Raw genomic sequence first — 18,570 nt, 5'->3', positions numbered from 1 at the left:
AGGCGGATCTCTGTGAGTTCGAGGCCAGCCTGGTCTACAAAGCGAGTTCCAGGAAAGGCGCAAAGCTACACAGAGAAACCCTGTCTCGAAAAACCAAAAAAAAAAAAAAAAAAAAAAAAAAAAAGAATAAGACATCATAAAGTTGAGAAGGGGTGTATTGGGTGTATTGGAGAGGATACAGGAAGAGCTAGAGGGTGAAAATTCACAGTCCATATGATCGTATTTCATCGTATACGTGTATGAAATTCTCAAAAGTAAAGAGCAAAATTAAAGAAAAAGGGAAATAAGTTGATGTATTAAAAAAAAAAAGGCAGAATTTTGCTACTTTCTGTTTCTGAAAAAAAATCTCTCCCAATGCTCCAGACATTGACAGCCTTAAAAATAGAAAGCTGTCAAAAATTTATGGATGTTTTGAGGAAAATAACTCCAAGAAACAAGCACACATTTATCTACCAATACATTTTTAAATAGTGGCTGTCATTAAGTCTGCTAGCTTAACAACTGGTTTTGGCAGGATTTCTTAAGAATAACAGGCACTTTTCTACATGGCACCCAGCTAAGGCTAAATAAAGGAATACCGTACACCTGTCTGAAGAAACAGACAGCCTTCCTTATTCAGGCCCGAGAAGGTTTCCTTGGCACCAAAGTCCTGGTTTTAGCTAGAAATTTTCTTCAATTTAGGAGTCCCAATGATTACAATTCCATTGCTGCTTTCCCATACTATGATTAATTATTATTTTTTGCCAAGCAAAATATTTGTGCATGGACTTAAAATGGTGCTTTTTTTCCCTCCCGAAGGAATTTAAATACAGACTGCATCTAAGGAGTACTAAACATCTCCCTATAGCGAGAAATCCAAGGGCGTCTGCTTAAGGGGTATAGGGAGTTTTTAAGAACATTAATTGGAGAAAACAACTCACTAAACAGAATAGGCAAATCGTCGCAGGGTCCCGGAAGGCTGAGGTCCTGTCCCACACTGATCCTGCCACCTGAGTCCGTCCTCATCATCCAAGCCCACGAGGGAGGGAGGGACCGGGACTAGCGCAGGTGCCCCTCAGCTTAGTCTAGCCCCGAGGCCACCGTAGGGGCTGGTCCTTCAAGGTCATAGGTGGAACAGGCACCCACTACACCCCCCTCCTTTCTCTGCTGCCCTTCCCAGCATTCCTCCAAAGCTGCTATGAGCCTCTTGTCCGCAGCATCCCGCTTTGCCTGCTCTGTCTGCACGGATGCTTCTCGAGGCCCCGACCCGGGGCTGGCCGCGGTCCAGGCTTTTTTCCTTTACCGCCATCTGAGTAAACACTTTGCCTGGTGTGTGTGTTGATACCTTGTCTCCTGATCGGAGTCCTTTGTCCTTGTGTCTCTCCTTGGCTAGATAACATTCTCCCCTCACTTTCTGAAGGAAAATGCTTGATGGTACAGCCTTTAGTTTCACGGTTTTGATAATGCCCGTTTTCTCCCTCATCCCTGGCTGAACATGGAGTTCTACGCCGCAGGCAGGGCTTGTCCATCCTGCTAGGGGCATCCTGCTAGGGCAGCGGATGGGAGAGCTAACATTCTGCTGAGGGCTGCTGGTCTCCTGGGCATACCTGCTTTCCTCTGGGTGTTTCCTCAACTCTCTTCATCCTCATGAAGTTCCTCAGCGACACACCTCAGCACCATGTGTTTGTTTTTAGTCACATTTGATGAATGATTTCAATCTGGAAATCATTTCATTCCCTTGCGGGACATTTTCTTGAATTACTGTTTTTCTCATTCCTGTTTGCCCTGGTCTCTTTCTGGATCGTTTATTCATCAAGTATTAGAAACTTTAATGTCTGTATGTTTTCCTCATTTCGTTTTCATATCTTGGAGATTTTTGTTGTACCTTCTGGGGGAATCTACTCAGCTAGCTACATAGTGTGAATTTTTTTATCCTACATCTAATCTTTATACTGACTGTTTTCATCTAATCATGAGGATTTTTAAAATAGCTTTCATATATTATTTAACTACTTCACATGCACACAATGTATTTTAATCCCATCATCCTCATCTCCCCTCTCCCACTTCCTCAAGACCCCCAAACGTCTCCTTCCCATCCATTTCCACGCCCTACTGTCCCACTCCTTGTTTGTTTGTTTTTGTTTGTTTTTCTAGCTCACCAGATCCAACGAGTGCTGCCCGCTAAAACGTTGGCATACCCTGTTGGTTTGCTCTGAGGCAGGTAACCACAGTCTCAGTGAGTCCATGAGTTCAACAGCCATGTCATGTCCAGAAGACAGACTCTCCCAGCACCCCTCCCTCCCCATCGTCCTACTCTTACATTCTTTCTGGCCTCTCTTCATTGAAATTCTCTGATCCTTGGGGGAGAGTTGATACAGATGTCCTGTGTACGGCTAAGAGCAGTCAACAGTCACTAATTCTCACAGCTGTGAGTTCCCGCATTAACCGCTGCCCGCTACAGAAAGGAGTTCTCTGACCAAGGTTGAGAGTGGCACTAATCTGTGGGTAATAATGTTTAGAAGGCAGCATATCCATTTAGCAGCAGATGTCGGTTTGCCCCACCCCAAGGCCTATGCCCTCCTGAGTCTTGTTCTTTTAGCCAGGTTTACAGTCCCAGGCATGAGTTCCTTCCTGTGGAATAGGCCTCAAATCCAATAAGGAAGTGGGTGGTTACCCCATATACTTCATGTCACAGCAGGCAAGAAGTTTTGAGGTCAGTGTCAGCTTGATTTCTTTCTGTCTTTGAGTCTTTAGCAATAGAATCCTAGAGTCTAACTATTTAGTCATGATGGACAGAGAAGAACAGTGGCAATAGCCTGTATTGTTTGGGGAGCATCTGGGGCCAGTATCCCACAATGACTTTAATAGATGCACTTTATTTACTATTTCAAAGCACTTTGTTAACTAAGGAATAATACTTAGAAAGTGAGTAACTGATGTGTCATAGTTCCAGTTTATCTGTTGTCCTAGAGACCCATTCATTGACTTCCTCTTATACCTTCAAGATTGTTTTGGGTGATGAATTTATGGTTCTGTTATGCACTGAGTCCGTGATGTATACAAAACACTGTCCTAAGTGCTATACTTGTAACGATGCAGTCTGTGCCATCACCCTGCATAGGAGGTTCAGTTACCATCACTTTAAAGACTGGGAAAGTGAGGCCTTACTTAAATAACTTGTCTGAAGTGTCCCAGCCAGGAGGTAGTATATACCAAGACCTGGTTAAATGTAAGTGAAGCAATGGAAAACATCAAAATACTTCTCTGTCTCACAGGGAGGGTGAGCATGCAGCAAAGCTGAGTCCATCTCAGAAACAGAGCAGACTCTTGCCTCCATTATGCCGATGCACAACCGTTCAGTGCTGGTGACACTGACTCAAATCATCCTGCTACCCACACTGCCTTTTCTGAGGCTACCGCTAACTCCAAACGTTCATCTGCTGTTGGTTTCCTTGCTTTCTCTGTTTGCTGGTGTTGGGTATTCCTCCTTGAGTCTTCACTCACTGCTCTCACTCTCCACAGCCTCAAGGGACCAGCTCTAAGGCTCCCTTGCTTGCTCCAGTGTCTTCCATGTAGCTGGCCCTTGTGTGAGAAACCCTGCTCACAAGGCTCAGCCTTTTCTTTCCCCTGTCTAAACTTGGGGTTCTTAGTTCTGGCTATTCACCATAGGCAGTAAGGAAGATCTACTTAAAACACCCAAGCCCAGATCCCAGCCTAAATCAATGGAATCAGTCAACTTAGACAGAAATATTAGTGTGGTAATTCAGTTTCTTCACCAACAACTTCCTGGTACCATTACCTATGCTTTATGAAATTATGGTCTGTCTGTGCTTACTTGTCATTATGGAAGACATCGTCTCAGTCTACCTTCTTTAAAAGCTCAATTGAGTCCCAGCCCTCTATAACCACACTTCATTTTGCCTTGTCTGAAGATCCAAGATGAGTCTGTACAAGTGAAATGTCTTGTAGCTGATCTTGTCACAACTGTTCCCGTCACCTCCTACCCATTCTCCACACAGAATTCCAACTTTCTAAGAGTGACCTTAGCAAAGGATGTGGATCATGTTCCTTCTCACTTAAACCCCCCAGTGAGATCCCTTTGTTCTCATATTTAAAATCTAAATTCTCCAAACAGGTCCACAAGTTCCCAGCAAGTCTACCCCTTGCTTCCCACTCTCCTGGGACTTCCTGTGATCCAGGCCTGGATCCTAGTTTGATGTGCTTTTCCTGCCTGCCTCAAGTAGCTCCTGGTGCCCAGATAAATTCATACTTACCCTTTCACTATCACCTTGATAACAGACCAGATTCATATAATTGTACATAAACTTATGAGTAGAGGAGATAAGTTGTAACAAGATAAATGTACTGAAAAGCATTCCTGGGTTAACCAACATAAACTTTATCTAAAGCAGTATTGGTTTGCTTCTTCAGAAACCCTTCAATCCTTTGACCCCTAGCCCAGATGCTTTATTTTGTTTATTTAATTTATTTATCTAGCACCTCCCACTGTATTCAGGCTGCACAAGGCAATCCAGCATGAGGAATAGGTGCCCAAGAGCCAGCTAAAGCACCAGGGACAGCCCTTTCTCCCATTGCCAGGAGTCCTACAAATGGACCAAGCTACACAACTGTCACAAAAATGCAAAGGGCCTAGGTCAGTCCCATGCAGACTCCCTGGTTGTTGGTTCAGACTCTGAGAGTTCCCATGAGGCAGGCTGGCTATTTCTGTGGGGTTTCCTGTGATGTCCCTGTTCCCCCCTGGCTCCTACAATCCCTCTTCCCTCTCCTCAGCAGAACTCCCAGAGCTTGGCTCAATGTTTGGCTGTGGGTCTCTGAATCTGTCTCCATCCGTCACTGGATGAAGGCTCTCTGATGACAACCAGGGTGGTCACCAACCTGATCACAGGGGATGGCAGTTCAGGCTATGCATCCACTGCTGCCAGGAGTCTCAGCTGGAGCTCTCCTTGTAGACTTGTGGGAGTTTCCCTTGCATCAGGTTTCTATCTGACCCCCAAAAGCCGCCCTTTCCAGTCATCTCTGTCAGCACTCTCCCCCTCTATCCACCCCCTCACCCAACCCCTCAAGTTCTCATGTCCACCCACCATCAGTCCACCCAGGAGATCTCTTCTATTTCCCCTTCCCAGGGAGATCCATGCATCCCAACTTGGACCTTCCTTGCTACCTAGCCTCTCTGGTTCTGTGGATTGTAGCATGATTATCCTTTCCTTTACCGCTAATATCTGCTTATGAGTGAGTACATACCATGTTTGTCTTTCTGGGTATAGGTTACCTCACTCAGGATGATCTTTTCTCAATCCATCCATTTGCCTTCAAATGTCCTGATGTCATTGTTTTTAACAGCTGAGTTAATACTCCATTGTATAAATGTGTCACATTTTCTTTATTTATTCTTCAGTTAAAGGGCATCTATGTTGTTTCCAGGTTTTAGCTATTATGAATAACTGTACCATGAACATAATTGAACAGTGTTCTTATGGTATGATTGATCATCATTTGGGTATATGCCCAAGAGTAGTATCATTGGGTCTTGAGGTAAATTGATTCCCAATTTTTTGAGAAATCACCATATTGATTTCCAAAGTGGCTGTACATGTTTACACTCCTGACAGGAATGGAGGAGTGTTCCCCTTGCTCCACATCTTCTGTTGAGAAGTCTCTGTTTAGGTCTGTGCCTCATTTTTAATTGGATTATTTGGTATTCTGATGTCTAGTTTCCTAAGTTCTTTATATATTTTAGAGATCAGCCTTCTGTCAGATGTAGAGTTGATGAAGATCTTTTCCAATTCTGTAGGCTGCCGGTTTGTCTTACTGATGGTGTCCTTTGCCTTATAGAAGCTTTTTAGTTTTATGAAGTCCCATTTATTAATTGTTGATCTTAGTGTCTGTGCTACTGGTGTTCTATTCAGGAAGTTGTCTCCTGTGCCAATGCATTCAGTAGCCCAGGTTCTCACCCAAAGGTCTGCGTGAATACTTTTTATAGGGAAATTTTGCATCACAAACTGGGATTATAATATTTTTTGAGACAAGCTGTCTTGTCACCCAAACTGGCTTCAAACTAGCTATGTAGCTAAGAGTGATCTTGACCTCCTGATCATCCCTCCATTTCTCAGATGCTGGTATAACAGATATGACCCGCCATTCCTGGTAATTTTTCTCCCCTCAACCCGCTTGGCTGTTTTTAAAACAGTGTCTTGCTACACAGCCTTGGTTGTCTTGGTACTCCCTAGATAGCTCAAGCTGACAAACTTGGAGTTGTCTGGGACTGGAATGATGGCTCACTGATTAAGAGCACTGGCAATGTTGCCTTAAAAAAAAAGCCATATAGTTCTTTTAATGCCTCCTCATCCTCTAGAATACAGGTTACAAGGAAAGTATACACAAAGCCTGCCTTGTTCGCTACTGTGATTATGGACTCTAGCGAGATTTTCAATTGAGGAAGTGCTGAATTTGGGTACTACTGCTGCACTGGAAATACAGTGCATGGAAACTGGCTGGGAGGCTGAATACTACTTTGCCCAGGAAAGAGAGGCTCTCAATCCAGCCAAACAACACAGGGTGTAGACACCTCTGCACTCAAGAGTTTAGTACCCTAGCCAAAGTACCTTGACAGCTCAAGAGTGAGGCAGAAAGGTTTCTAAGCCGTACATGTGTCTCTTGTCACAAGACAGAAGTGTCTTCCAAGGCACTTGTGTCTGAATTGTTAAAATCAGGACCTCCCCTAGAGATCATAGAAGAATCTAGAAACTACCAACATTTAAAGAAATTTAACTTCTCTATAATTTTTTTATTATGATCCTATTTATTAATTTGTACTTTCTATGGTTTGAATGAGTATTCCTCTAAGGCTCATAAGTTAAAGGTTGGTCCCCAGTCTATGAGGTGGCTGAGCCTTTCAGGGCTAGGAGTATATATATTGCTCAGTGGTATAAAGTAAGGTCATGATTAAGACCCTGGACTTGGTCCCTAGGATCCCAAAAATGGAGGAGGAGGAGGAGGAGGAGGAGGAGGAGGAGGAGGAGGAGGAAGAGAGAAAAGAAGAGGAAGAAAGGGAAGAAGTGAGGAGAAAGAAAAAAGAAGAAATAATAATAATACCTAGAACCTCATACGAGGTCTTGTGGCCATTGGGTGTATGCCCTAAACTGGATCTTGGGACCCTAGTTCTTTCCTCTCTCTTCCATGGGCTTTGCTCTACCATGAGATTTCCACATGATAAACAGCTTTGCCTAAAGGCAACAAGTCTAACTGATCATGTACTGGAACCTTTACAGTTCGGAGCCAGAATGAATTTTCTCTCAATAAGTTGATTATCTCCCAGGTAATTGTCATAGTCATAGAAAACACAGCAGTCACTCAAGCAGATTGGTTTGGGTATTTTCCTTCTTAAGTTTATGCTCAGTTTCCCAACTTAATTCACAGTCCCCTAAGTACAAGGATTTTTTTTTCATAAACATCTTGCATCTTATGACTCGGTACTATCCATAGAATAGTCTCTAGAAATAAAGGTAACATTTTCTCTCTAGGAAAAACATTCACAGCTTCGATGTTTCTCAGATACTTTCCAAGAAGGTGTTCATACTTAAAGAGTGTAGCACATTCACACTTTTATCACCAAGAGTCGTTAAAGGTGTCCTTAATTTCCAGTAGCCTCTCTCTGGCAGTTTTCTTTGCTGAGAAATAGTTGATAAAGTATTTACAGTAAGCAATGCTGTTCAAAAAGGGAATTTTTCACACAGAACGTGTGCTTTTCATGCAATGTGGTGCAACTCTGTCTATGTGGCTTTACACAGGAGCAGCGGCTGTGCCTAGCAAGTCACAGATGTTCCCCAGTGAGACCTTCTGACAGTACCTGATAGGCTTTTTAAAATATTTATCCGATTCTATTTTATGTCAATGAGTGCTTTGCCTGCTTGTATGTATGAGGACCATGTTCACGCTTGGTGCCGGGGGAGGTCAGAAGAGGGCATCAAGTCCTCTGGAACTGGAGTTATGGATGGTTGTGAGCCACCATGTAGGTGCTGGGAACCAAACCTAGGTCCTCTACAAGAGCAGGAAGTACTCATAACTACGAAGCCATCTTTCCAGCTGCCATCCAGTAGGCTTTTGACAAGGAGGCTTGAAGTGTCTTTCGATATGATATGTTTTATGTTAATAGAAGAGACAAAAATCTAATGTTTTTGTACATGCTTATAACTATATCCTTTAAGAATAAAAACTGGAGAAAAACAGTGTCCCCTTCCCAGAGCCCCACCCCCACAAATCCATAGAGACGATGCTATTACATCACTAGTCTGACCTTCTCCTTCAGGCATCTGGATTGTGTTCCATTCAGACAAGACCCCAGTATTTGCTCTTTCCTCATAATTCAACACACCTGGAGCTACACATGTTTAATTTTTGTTCGTGGCTACTTTAAGACAATATGAATTCAAAACATTATGTGGCTTCAGTAAGATAATGTTTATTAACCAAGGCTACATATTATTGTGGTTTCTATGCCAACAGCATAAAATAAGATCTTTTAAACCAATATATACATAGAAAACATACAAAGTTAAAATGAATCCGCTCATCAGTGTCCAGTCTTAGTAGCTGCAGAATGGCATCTCTTTCCCTCCCTGTAATCTAGCACATTCTTTACTATGCTACTTTGCTCTGGGGTGGTCTTTCTGTGCGCTGTGAATATGTGTTGCTGTCATTGGTTGATAAATAAAGCTGCTCTGGCCTATGGCAAGGCAAGATAGAGCCAGGTGGGAAGTCCAAGCAGAGATACAGGAGAAGAAGAGCGGAGTCTGGGGGAAGCCAACCAGCCGCCAAAGAAGCAAGCTGCCAGCACACTGGTAATACCAGGACCCCATGGCAATACATAGATTTATAGAAATGGGTTAATTTACATTGTAAGAGCTAGTTAGTAATAAGTCTGAGCAGTAGGCCAAAAGGTTTGTAATTAATATTAAGCCTCTGAGTGATTATTTTAAAATTGGCTGTGGGACCAGGCAGGATAGAGAAAAAAAAAAAAAAAACCCAATTACTCTGTCCCTTCCCTAATTAGACTGGCAGAAAGTAAAATTTATTCTGTTCATTAGAAATAAAAATCTGTGACTTACCTCCCACACAAATCTATATGAAGGAATAAAAATAAAATGATAGTGTGATTTTTCAAAACTGGAAAATAAGCTGTCCCTAACTTAGGGAAGAACCCCGTTAAAGAATTTAAAATACGTTCACATGTACTTACCATGGGTTTTGATAACGGTGGCTTAGTTTGTCAGTCTGCCAACGACTTAGTTCTCCAGCCTGTAAAAGGAGGAAAACCAATTCAGTGTCATTCCTTGGTAGACAGGGTCTCACGGGTCTGAAGTCTAAACATCTCTATTCCGCTTCAAAAGGAAATCAGGTTGGAATGTGGAGCAGGAATGCTAAATTCAGCTAAAAGAAAATCAGTGGATACCGCTCACCCGGGGTTGCTTGCCCTGGACCGGGGAAGAGGAACCGCCCGGCAGGCGCCATTATAGTGAGCCAATATGTAGTAGGGTGTTAGAAAGAGAGAGAGGCAGACCTGAAGAGGTGAAGGAGGTGAGGAATGGGCTAATGTGGGAGGCCTGCTTGTCACCCTGGGCCATGGTGATGTCCAGGCCTGGGCTGCTGCCAAGGGCCATGTCTGGGTCTGTGGCCCTTCTGCAGCCGGGGTCTGTGTTACCACCTGGGATGCTGGGGTTCTGAGCCACCACCTGACCATGCTGGGGTCCGAGGGACGTGCTGCTGCAGGGCCATGCTGATCTGAGTGTCCTATGCTGCCACCCAGAGCCAGGGAGCCGTCTGGACCTGAGGTGCAGCAGAGGGCCATGTCTGGGTCCGTGGCTCTACCACAGACAGGGTATGAGTTAATGTCCGTGCCTCCTGTTACCACCAAAGACCGTTCAGATGCCCGGTGTCTGAGCTGACACCTGAAGCCATGTTGGTACCTGAGGATCAGGCTGCCACCAGAGCCATACAGATCAGGCCTGCAACGCCCCTGGGGCCATAGTGACATCAGGGCCCAAGCTGCAGCCGGGGCTCATGTCTGGGTCCTTGGTCCGGCCTAGGGTCAGTATTGGTGTCCATGGCTCTGCTCCTGTTGCCATTGAGGGCTGTGTGGCTGCCCAGGGTCTGGGCCAACATCTGGGGCCATGTTGGAGTCCAGGGACCACGTTGCTGCTGAGCCCGTTTGGATATGAGAGGCCTTAGCTGCCACCGAGGGCCATGGAGACACCTGGCACCAAACGGCTGCTGCTGGTCATGTCTAGGTCCGTGGTCCTGATGCAGCTGGGGCCTGTGTTGATGTCCGTTGTCCATGTTGCCACTGGAGTGCATGCAAACCAAGTGTCGAACAATGTGTTGGAGTACTAGGGCCGCGCTGCCGCGGCTGGGTCACTGGAGAATTGCCCCCCCCCCCAACCATGGGCATGAGAGAGCTGGTGCTGCCCCTCAGCTAAGGGGGGGTGGTCCTAACACCCCAGACTGACCAACTCAGCTACCATCCAGACACACACCCAGGGTTTTAAGTTGGCACTCCCCGACATCTATCCCATCTATGACCTGCTGGATCTCCAAGTTTTCCTTGGTGCGTGGGGGTGGATGCTACAGGAGTGAAGGGTAGATATGGAGGGACTGGAAAATGAGTGGGATTTGGGTGCATGACGTGTATTTCCCAAAGAATAAGGGCGCACGCCTTTAATCCCAGCACTCGGGAGGCAGAGCCATGTGGATCTTTGTGAGTTCAAGGCCAGCCTGGGCTACTGAGTGAGTTCCAGGAAAGGCCCAAAGCTACACAGAGAAACCCTGTCTCGAAAAACAAAACAAACAAACAAACAAACAAACAAAAATTATGTCTAAAATTAAAAAAAAAGAAAATCAGTGGAGATGATCACTGTTGCTTCCTGACCTGAGAAGAAGCTGTTGCTAGGAGCTCTACTCCCTCTGTGTGAATGGAAAGGGCTGGGGCACTGGCCAGGGTCCCTGACTGTTCCCGTGTCTTTCTGACTCTGTAAGGAAGCTGCACTGCGGACTGTCAGCCATCATGTAAGTGGGCAGTTGAGGGCTCTTCAGAGTTAGCAAATGTGACAGTGGAGTAGGAAAGAGCTGGCATCAGATGCCTGTGGCAGATAGTTCTCAGATAGTTGAGAAACTATTTGGTAAGAAATATCAGTTTCACATTAAAAAGAGAAAAGCATGAAATCCCGCACCCTCCTGTGTACACTTGAATGATGTATTATTCCTGAATGAATGATCTCTATGTTCCAGCTCCTTTCCCCCATCTTACAAAGAAGGCAGGAAACAAGGGTGTCATGTTCATATTCAGAGGGGTTTAGAGCTACAATCACTTCTCAGTCTTCTGTACTATGGTTGAAAAACTACAACATAAAATATTGAAAAGAATTTCACTTCTGCTTCGGAATGCATTTTTAAAATTTATATTGACAGGAGGTGCCAGATTCATAACAGCTCAGAAAGCAGCAGTAACCATGAAACTTCAGCAGCAATTGGCAACCACAGATGGTCTCACATCCTTCCCTGTTCCTCAGGCGTTAGCTTGGAACGGCTTTGCTGCCTGCCTAATAGTTATTTGTGCTCTATGTCCTCAACGTACCTGCTTGCTTGAGTGACCCAACATGGCAGTCTTGCCCCCACACAGAAGCAAGTGTACAAAGGAAGAGGTCAGAGAGGAGTCTGATGCAGAGTTACCTGTTAGTCAACAGGCAATGTGGAAGTAGTGATCCGCAAACAATGGAGAAAGGTCATGGTATCCGTTGATACCCAGCCTACAATTCCCTGAAAACCAAATCGACACACTAATTCAAAAGTAATTTTATTGTCTTCTTTGGATGATCTTCTTTGGTCTTTTGCCACTCAATGTTTAATAACAAAAGCATGGCATCGTCTTAGTCAGGAAATAGAAGATATCTTCGCTTCTCTTAGCGCTATAACATTGTGTTTTCTTAAATACGATTGCCCTTTTGTATTTTAATTAATTTAATTAATTATTTTTTTCTTTTTCAAGACAGGGTTTCTTTGTGTCCCTTGCTGTCCTGGAACTCTCTATGTATAAAAGGCTGGCCTCGAACTCACAGAGATCTGCCTGTCTCTGCCTCCCAAGTGCTGGGATTAAAGGTGTGCCCCACCACTGCCCAGTGTATTTTAATTTATTAACAAAACACACTGTGATTTATTTGATTAGCCATGCTCACCGAGGTGTTAAACCTAATGAATTCACAGTCATAGAAAACATTATATTGGTCCATTATTCATAATAAGGAAAATATTGATCTACAGATTAGTTCAGCTGGGGATGTTCCTCGGGCAGTGCACTTTGCCTGAGAGGCACAGGTCCTACATTTCATCCCAGAACTACAGATACATAAACAAGAATGTAACATGTTTATACAATCCACTAAATAATACCTTTGTGAAATTTTTATATATCCTCTGAAAATTTTCAATTAACAAATATAATTATAGGTCCAAATTAAACATGTACTATGAAACCATGTTTAAATAAGTCTAGGTATTAGTAAAAGGGAAATGCCTGCTAGTAACAGCTAGCCATTGTGAGCTAAACACATTTTCTGAAGGAGTGAGTCTGCTAAATTTGAGTTAAATTAATAGTATGCATCTGGGCCTAGTTCTACTGAAAAGCCCTTTTATCCTCAGCCCACCTCTAGCGTAGCCCTGCCATACTCAGGTGATCTTTGGGATTGTTTTTGAGAGGAATCCTTGCTTTGTTATGATATTCCACAATGCGTTTTTGAGGGTATCTGACTTAGCTTTCCTTATTGGAAAGGACCATGTAATCCATTTCTGCAACTATGGGCTTTTTTTTTTTTAATCAGTAGAACGGGTACAATGTGATGTATTTCAAGAATGTGTACACACTAAGGTTTTCTTCTCCAACCTCCTTCAGTGGTAACACTGGGCTCTCAGTACCAAACAGTGGAGTGGAAAAAAATCCCCTCCGGCTACCTTTTGTTATGCTAATGTGTTTGTTCTCTACTTGCCTTAATTTGCAAAATATTACTGTTAACCCCTTAGGTGTCTTTCTTCCCACAGCCAGTGATAAGCGCCCGCATTGTTGTGGCTCAGCCACTAAACTGCATAATGTTGCCTGTTTTAGACTGGATTTATTGAATCAAGAAAGGCACAAAGGTCTTTGCAAGAATGGGGCATCTGAAGTATTCATTTTAAATTCAGAGCAAGGGTTGAAACAGAACAATTCTTTCTGGAAAATGTCAGTGTTTAAGGCTTAGATTCTGTGATGCATTTTTCTGTCAAAATAAATAAATAAAGAGCAGCGCAGAAACCCACATTTCAAAAATTTTATGTCCTGTTACAGATGAGCTGGAGTTCTGACATGAATGTTTTTGTCATTGTTGTTTGACTGCAATGTTTCAAATGATTTGAACCAATTAATCAACTTTAAGCAAGCAGTGAACACTGGACTTTGTGAGTTGGTTAACGATAGAGCTAGAATTGCTACTTCCTATTGTGTGTTCAAGTGACGTGCAAATTCTACCATGGTTCTATGGTGCTTAGAACACTACAGTTTAAAAGACAGGCAGATCGAAACATTAATGCCCCTAGATGCCATCTGTTGAACCCTGCTGCATGGACTGCTATGCCAGCACTGCACACACACACACCTCACATAACCCAGAGGACAATGCTTTAACCCTGTGGTAGGCAGAGTTCCAATGGTCCCCCAAATTCTCATTTCCTGGTAAACATACTTTCTTCCAGATATCCAATCAAATACTTACCCAGGGTGTCGCTGCTGAGGGATTTTGTAAATATAATCAAGACCCTAAATCCTTTGAATTTAAGAAAAGGAGATTTGCCCAGTGTAGTGGAATAAGCTTATAATCCCAGTTACCTGGGAAATTGAGGCAGGAGAATTATAATTTCACTTCTGTCTAGGCTACAGAGTGAGTTCAAGGACAGTCTAAACAACTTAGTAAGACCCTATCCCCAAACAAAAAGTTGGAAAGAGACTGAAATGTAGCAGTGTTATGGAGCACTTGCCTAGCATCATGTGTGAGGCTATAGATTTAATTTCCAAGTACTATTTAGCCTCAGTGAGCCTAACCTAATCAACTGAGCTCTTAGAAGACCCTAAAGTTCTTGACAAAGGGGCTGCAATGCTGAGGGGCATGTGACCTGAGGAAGATTTCCTTGGTAGCTTTGAGGGTGAAAGAGTCATGTGGTTAGGAGTTTGGGCCTTCTCCAGTTGACAGTGGCTCCTGGCTAACACCCATCCCTACAACCACAAGGAAGCAGAGTCTGCCACAACCACATAAACTTGAAAGAGATGATAGAGATACTCTGATGTCAGCTTTGGGAGACCTGAGCAGCAAGGCAGCCATGCCATCCCCAGACTTCAGACCTATAGATCTGTAAACAGATATAGGGTACTCCATTAAATTTCCAAATTTGTGCATATTTGCTATGTAGCAATAGAAAACCAATATAATCTCCTTTTGATCGGTGAGAAAATTAAGGTGTCATGAAAATACTAGTAAGTAAATCTGACAACCAAGAGAGAAGATAAAATTCCTTCAACTCTGTCCATTTAGCAGAATAATAGTAGTAGGTTCTCCTCTAGGGCCTGTGCCCTATCTAGACACAGGGTCTTGGTCTCAATAACAGTGCCACACATGAGTTCCATCTTGTGGAGCAGGCCTTAAATCTAATCAGAAAGTGGTTGGTTACTCTTATAACATAGGTACCACTATTGCACCAGCAGCATATCTTGCCAGGTTGGTTGTTACGGTAGCTTGCAGGGTTTACAACTGGGTAAGACTGATGATGACTTTTCTCTTCCAGTAGCATGTACAGCACCTTCCAGCGCTGTGAAAGCTAGCCAGTAGGAATGAAGCTTCCTCACCAGTACCAGCTTGATTTCTTCATGTTCTATGACTCAAGTATGCGTTGTCTTTAGCAACAGGATCTTATTGCCAAGTTCTGGAGAGTAACCAAGAGCGATGGCAATACCTGTAAAGTTTTGAGGTCTATGGGACCCGTCTTAATAAGCAATTCCAAAAGAGGTAACCCATTCTTGGCCTGGGGTTTGTATTTAATAGCTTTTGATGTCTAGATGAGGCATTGTTCCCCTCTGCCTGTTATAGGCTACCTCCATTTAAATACACTAGAACTTCCCCTTAGAGAAAGACCACACCCATCCTTGTTGGAGTGGTTCTGATGACTGGCCTTCTAACGACAGCCCTGTAGCCCAGCCCACTGGTCATTTCCATCAGGGCCTGAATCTGAGCAGATGATACTCTTGAAGCTACCAGGAGCCTCCCATGCCCAATCACTATGGTTTCTGAAATATAACCAAGTGCCTCATCTGCAATTGTAGTCACTCTTGGATTTCTGTAATGTGTTTGCTACTCCTGTTGATTCTGAAGTTAAAAAAATGAGTTTTCCCCGTTTAATTGTCCAATTAGCTCTTCAGCTAGGAGCAGAGGCTCCCTCATTGTGAAACGTATTTCCCAAGATAGGAAAAAAAAAAAAGTAAAAAGTTTTCAAGCAATTGTATTCAACTAGCTTGAAGTAGAATGATTACTCATCTAATGCACACTTAAAAATTCTTTTCTCTCTGTGAACAGCGAAGACTCTGCATGAAAACAAAAGCAACCTCAGTGTTCATGCGTTGTCATTTCTGGATCAGCATCTATCCCATGGTAAGCGAGGAAGTGAGAGGTATTGATATTGTCGGTAGAAAGCCAAATCCAAAGAAGCTATTGAAAGCCCTTTGGAGTATGGCTTGGGACCACAGTGCCTGACAATAATCACTTTATAAACTTCAATAATAACTGTTAAACCTGAGATTTGCTAGAAAAAGACCAGTTTCACAATTTTTTAACCAAAATTGAAGCAAGCTTTAATTAAATACTGGCCAGTGTGATGGGTGTGGAGATCCACAGAGGTTTCCTAGTGAGAACTTACTCAGGGTCCGAATCTGAGCTTGCTTTACCCAGCAGGGCTGCATAATGGGGTGATTTTGCCATGAACATGGTTACCAGGTGTTTGGAAGGGTCTACATTTGGCTGTATGGTGTGCTTTGATCTTGCAAGGGGAGGTCTTTTGCCTCTCCCCTTGGCGTATTATAAAAAGCCCTTTTGAATAAAGGACGAGGCTGATGGGTATTGACCCAGGCCCTCCTGAAGCTATCCTGTGTTTCTGTCTTTCTTCTCATCATCTAGGTCTCTCTTTCTGATATTTTTCATTCCTCTCTCCTCCACCTAAGAACCCTTCAAAAGGTGGGAGCTGGACTCCCACAGATGGATTCTGGCCAGAACCATTCCAGGGTTCCCAGGAAATGGCACGAGTCACATTTTGCAGAGGCTTATAGAGGCACACCCATAAGGCCTCTGTATTTTCCATCAGGTCCAATCAGGGGCAAGCATGTATACTGACATACTTCCTGCCTACATACCTCCCACCTACATCCAATCAGGGACAAGCATACATTCTGACTTATTTCCACATCCAATCAGGGGCAAGCGTACATCCTGACTTATTTCCTGCCTGCATCTTCCTGCCCACATGTGATCAAGCACATCCAGCGCAGTTGGGACAAACAAACTTGTTTTAGGGGAGTGAAAATATAAACAATAGCCTCCTGAGTTTCAGGAAGTATCTGTCCTTGGACAAAGGACTTACAGGTTAGAGGCATTTTTGTTTCATTTCTCTCTTCAACACAGTAATTAAAACATAACTTTGGCCGGGCGGTGGTGGCGCACGCCTTTAATCCCAGCACTCGGGAGGCAGAGCCAGGCGGATCTCTGTGAGTTCGAGGCCAGCCTGGGCTACCAAGTGAGTTCCAGGAAAGGCGCAAAGCTACACAGAGAAACCCTGTCTCGAAAAACCAAAAAAAAAAAAAAAAAAAAACATAACTTTGGCTCTCACATACCACCACAAAGCAAAAGAAAAAAAATCCTATGAATTCTTACCTACTTGAGGGAGGTTATGAAATATTCATTTGCAGTACTATTTTCTTTGTGCCCAAACACAGAGCTGGGGCCACATGCATAAGGCCCTCTATATACTTGATGAATTCTTTCTAATCTTCTTGCCTGAGGTTTCTTGGCTTGCAAGATTCAATGGTGGGAAAGCATAGAGAATACCACATGTCTGGTCTCATTTACTCCACATTCTATGCATTTTTGTCAACATAGCTGAGGTACTCTTGCAAGTGTTGTGTATGAATAATAGAGGAAACGATCGTTGCAAATTTATAATGCTTTAAGGATTTCCCTCCAGTGACCTTAAGAAGAGAGGATCAAAGCCAGATTTAGAAAACAGATGTCCTGGTATTTGATCCATCTGTGCTTGTGATATTAGATCATGTACAAACTGCAGAATTCTTCAACAATAAACTTTAAAAACTTAGCTGTGGAGTCAGACCTGTTTTACTAGAGCATATTCTAAGCTCATCAATTCTTCCTCAGCTTCCTGGGCTCTTGTCATTATTCAATCATATTGGTTGAAAGTCAATAGAATGATGCACTTAATTTCTGACTTTAAGAAGCTTAATTGTATTGATTGGTGGAAAAGTCAATATTTACATTAGAAATATACTCAAGGTTTTATATCAGGCCCTACACAGTCCAGGTACTTTAAGCTGCCCTTATAACTAAGAAATAAAATCCCCTTACCGAGCATAGGGCTCTTTCTTTTCATTTTTTTATTCCTGTATTTTCACATCATAATAAAAATGATAGAAAACAGGGATGTATTTATTTTTCAATTGACCAACAACTGTCTGCAAAAGTCACATCATTAAGTGAGGAAAGGAGCCAGTTGAGCTGAGAGACCAGGCCATGGGCTGCCGTGATACCCAGAGAGCCAGGCTTATTTCCAAAGAACCAGAGACCAGGCCACGGGCTGCCATGATACCCAGAGAGCCAGGCTTATTTCCAAAGAACCAGAGACCAGGCCACGGGCTGCCATGATACCCAGAGAGCCAGGCTTATTTCCAATGAACCAGAGACCAGGCCATGGGCTGCGGTGATATCCAGAGAGCCAGGCTTATTTCCAAATGAACCAGAGACCAGGCCACTGGCTGCCATGATATCCAGAGAGCCAGGCTTATTTCCAAATGAACCACTTGTCTAAACTAGCGGTTACATTTTTGTTTTACTGAAATCTGAAAATGCAGGGGTTGCACACAGTGCTTTAGTACATGGATATGCTTTATAGAAGAGTTAAGTTAGTTACTTAGTTACCGCCATTTAACTCCACCTCAGTACCCACTGACCAAACCACCCCAACCCCCTCCCCATAGGCCTCTGGGAACCACACTTCATCAGCTTCCAGGAGATCAACACTTGGGGATTCTGGATGTGAGTGCGATTGCATGTCTTTCTGGGCCTGGCTGACACTGATATGTTTTTCTTCACAAACACAGAATGAGGCATGTACACCATCTACACGGAATCAGATATACATTTATTTTTCTGGAGGTTCAGATTCAATGAAGACTTCATAAGAAAATTACTTTCTTCTATTCATTTGAGGAATCCCATAAATTCA

The 18,570-nt window shown here is 43.4% G+C and overlaps 1 protein-coding gene across 1 annotated transcript in view; it reads right to left on the bottom strand.

The window, feature by feature from the left end:
• Positions 1 to 18,570, bottom strand: part of Spmip2 (sperm microtubule inner protein 2) — a 124,844-nt gene that overhangs the window by 36,913 nt on the left and 69,361 nt on the right. The window contains exon 3 of the mRNA XM_059265511.1: positions 9,239 to 9,297. Coding sequence (XP_059121494.1) covers positions 9,239 to 9,297 — 59 coding nt within the window. The remainder of the gene's footprint in view (positions 1 to 9,238; positions 9,298 to 18,570) is intronic.

This window comes from Peromyscus eremicus, chromosome 6 (assembly GCF_949786415.1).
Source record: "Peromyscus eremicus chromosome 6, PerEre_H2_v1, whole genome shotgun sequence".
In the NCBI taxonomy this organism is placed as follows: Eukaryota; Metazoa; Chordata; class Mammalia; order Rodentia; family Cricetidae; genus Peromyscus; species Peromyscus eremicus.
Note: the sequence above shows the minus strand (reverse complement) of the source record. Positions and strands in the feature narration are given on the sequence as shown.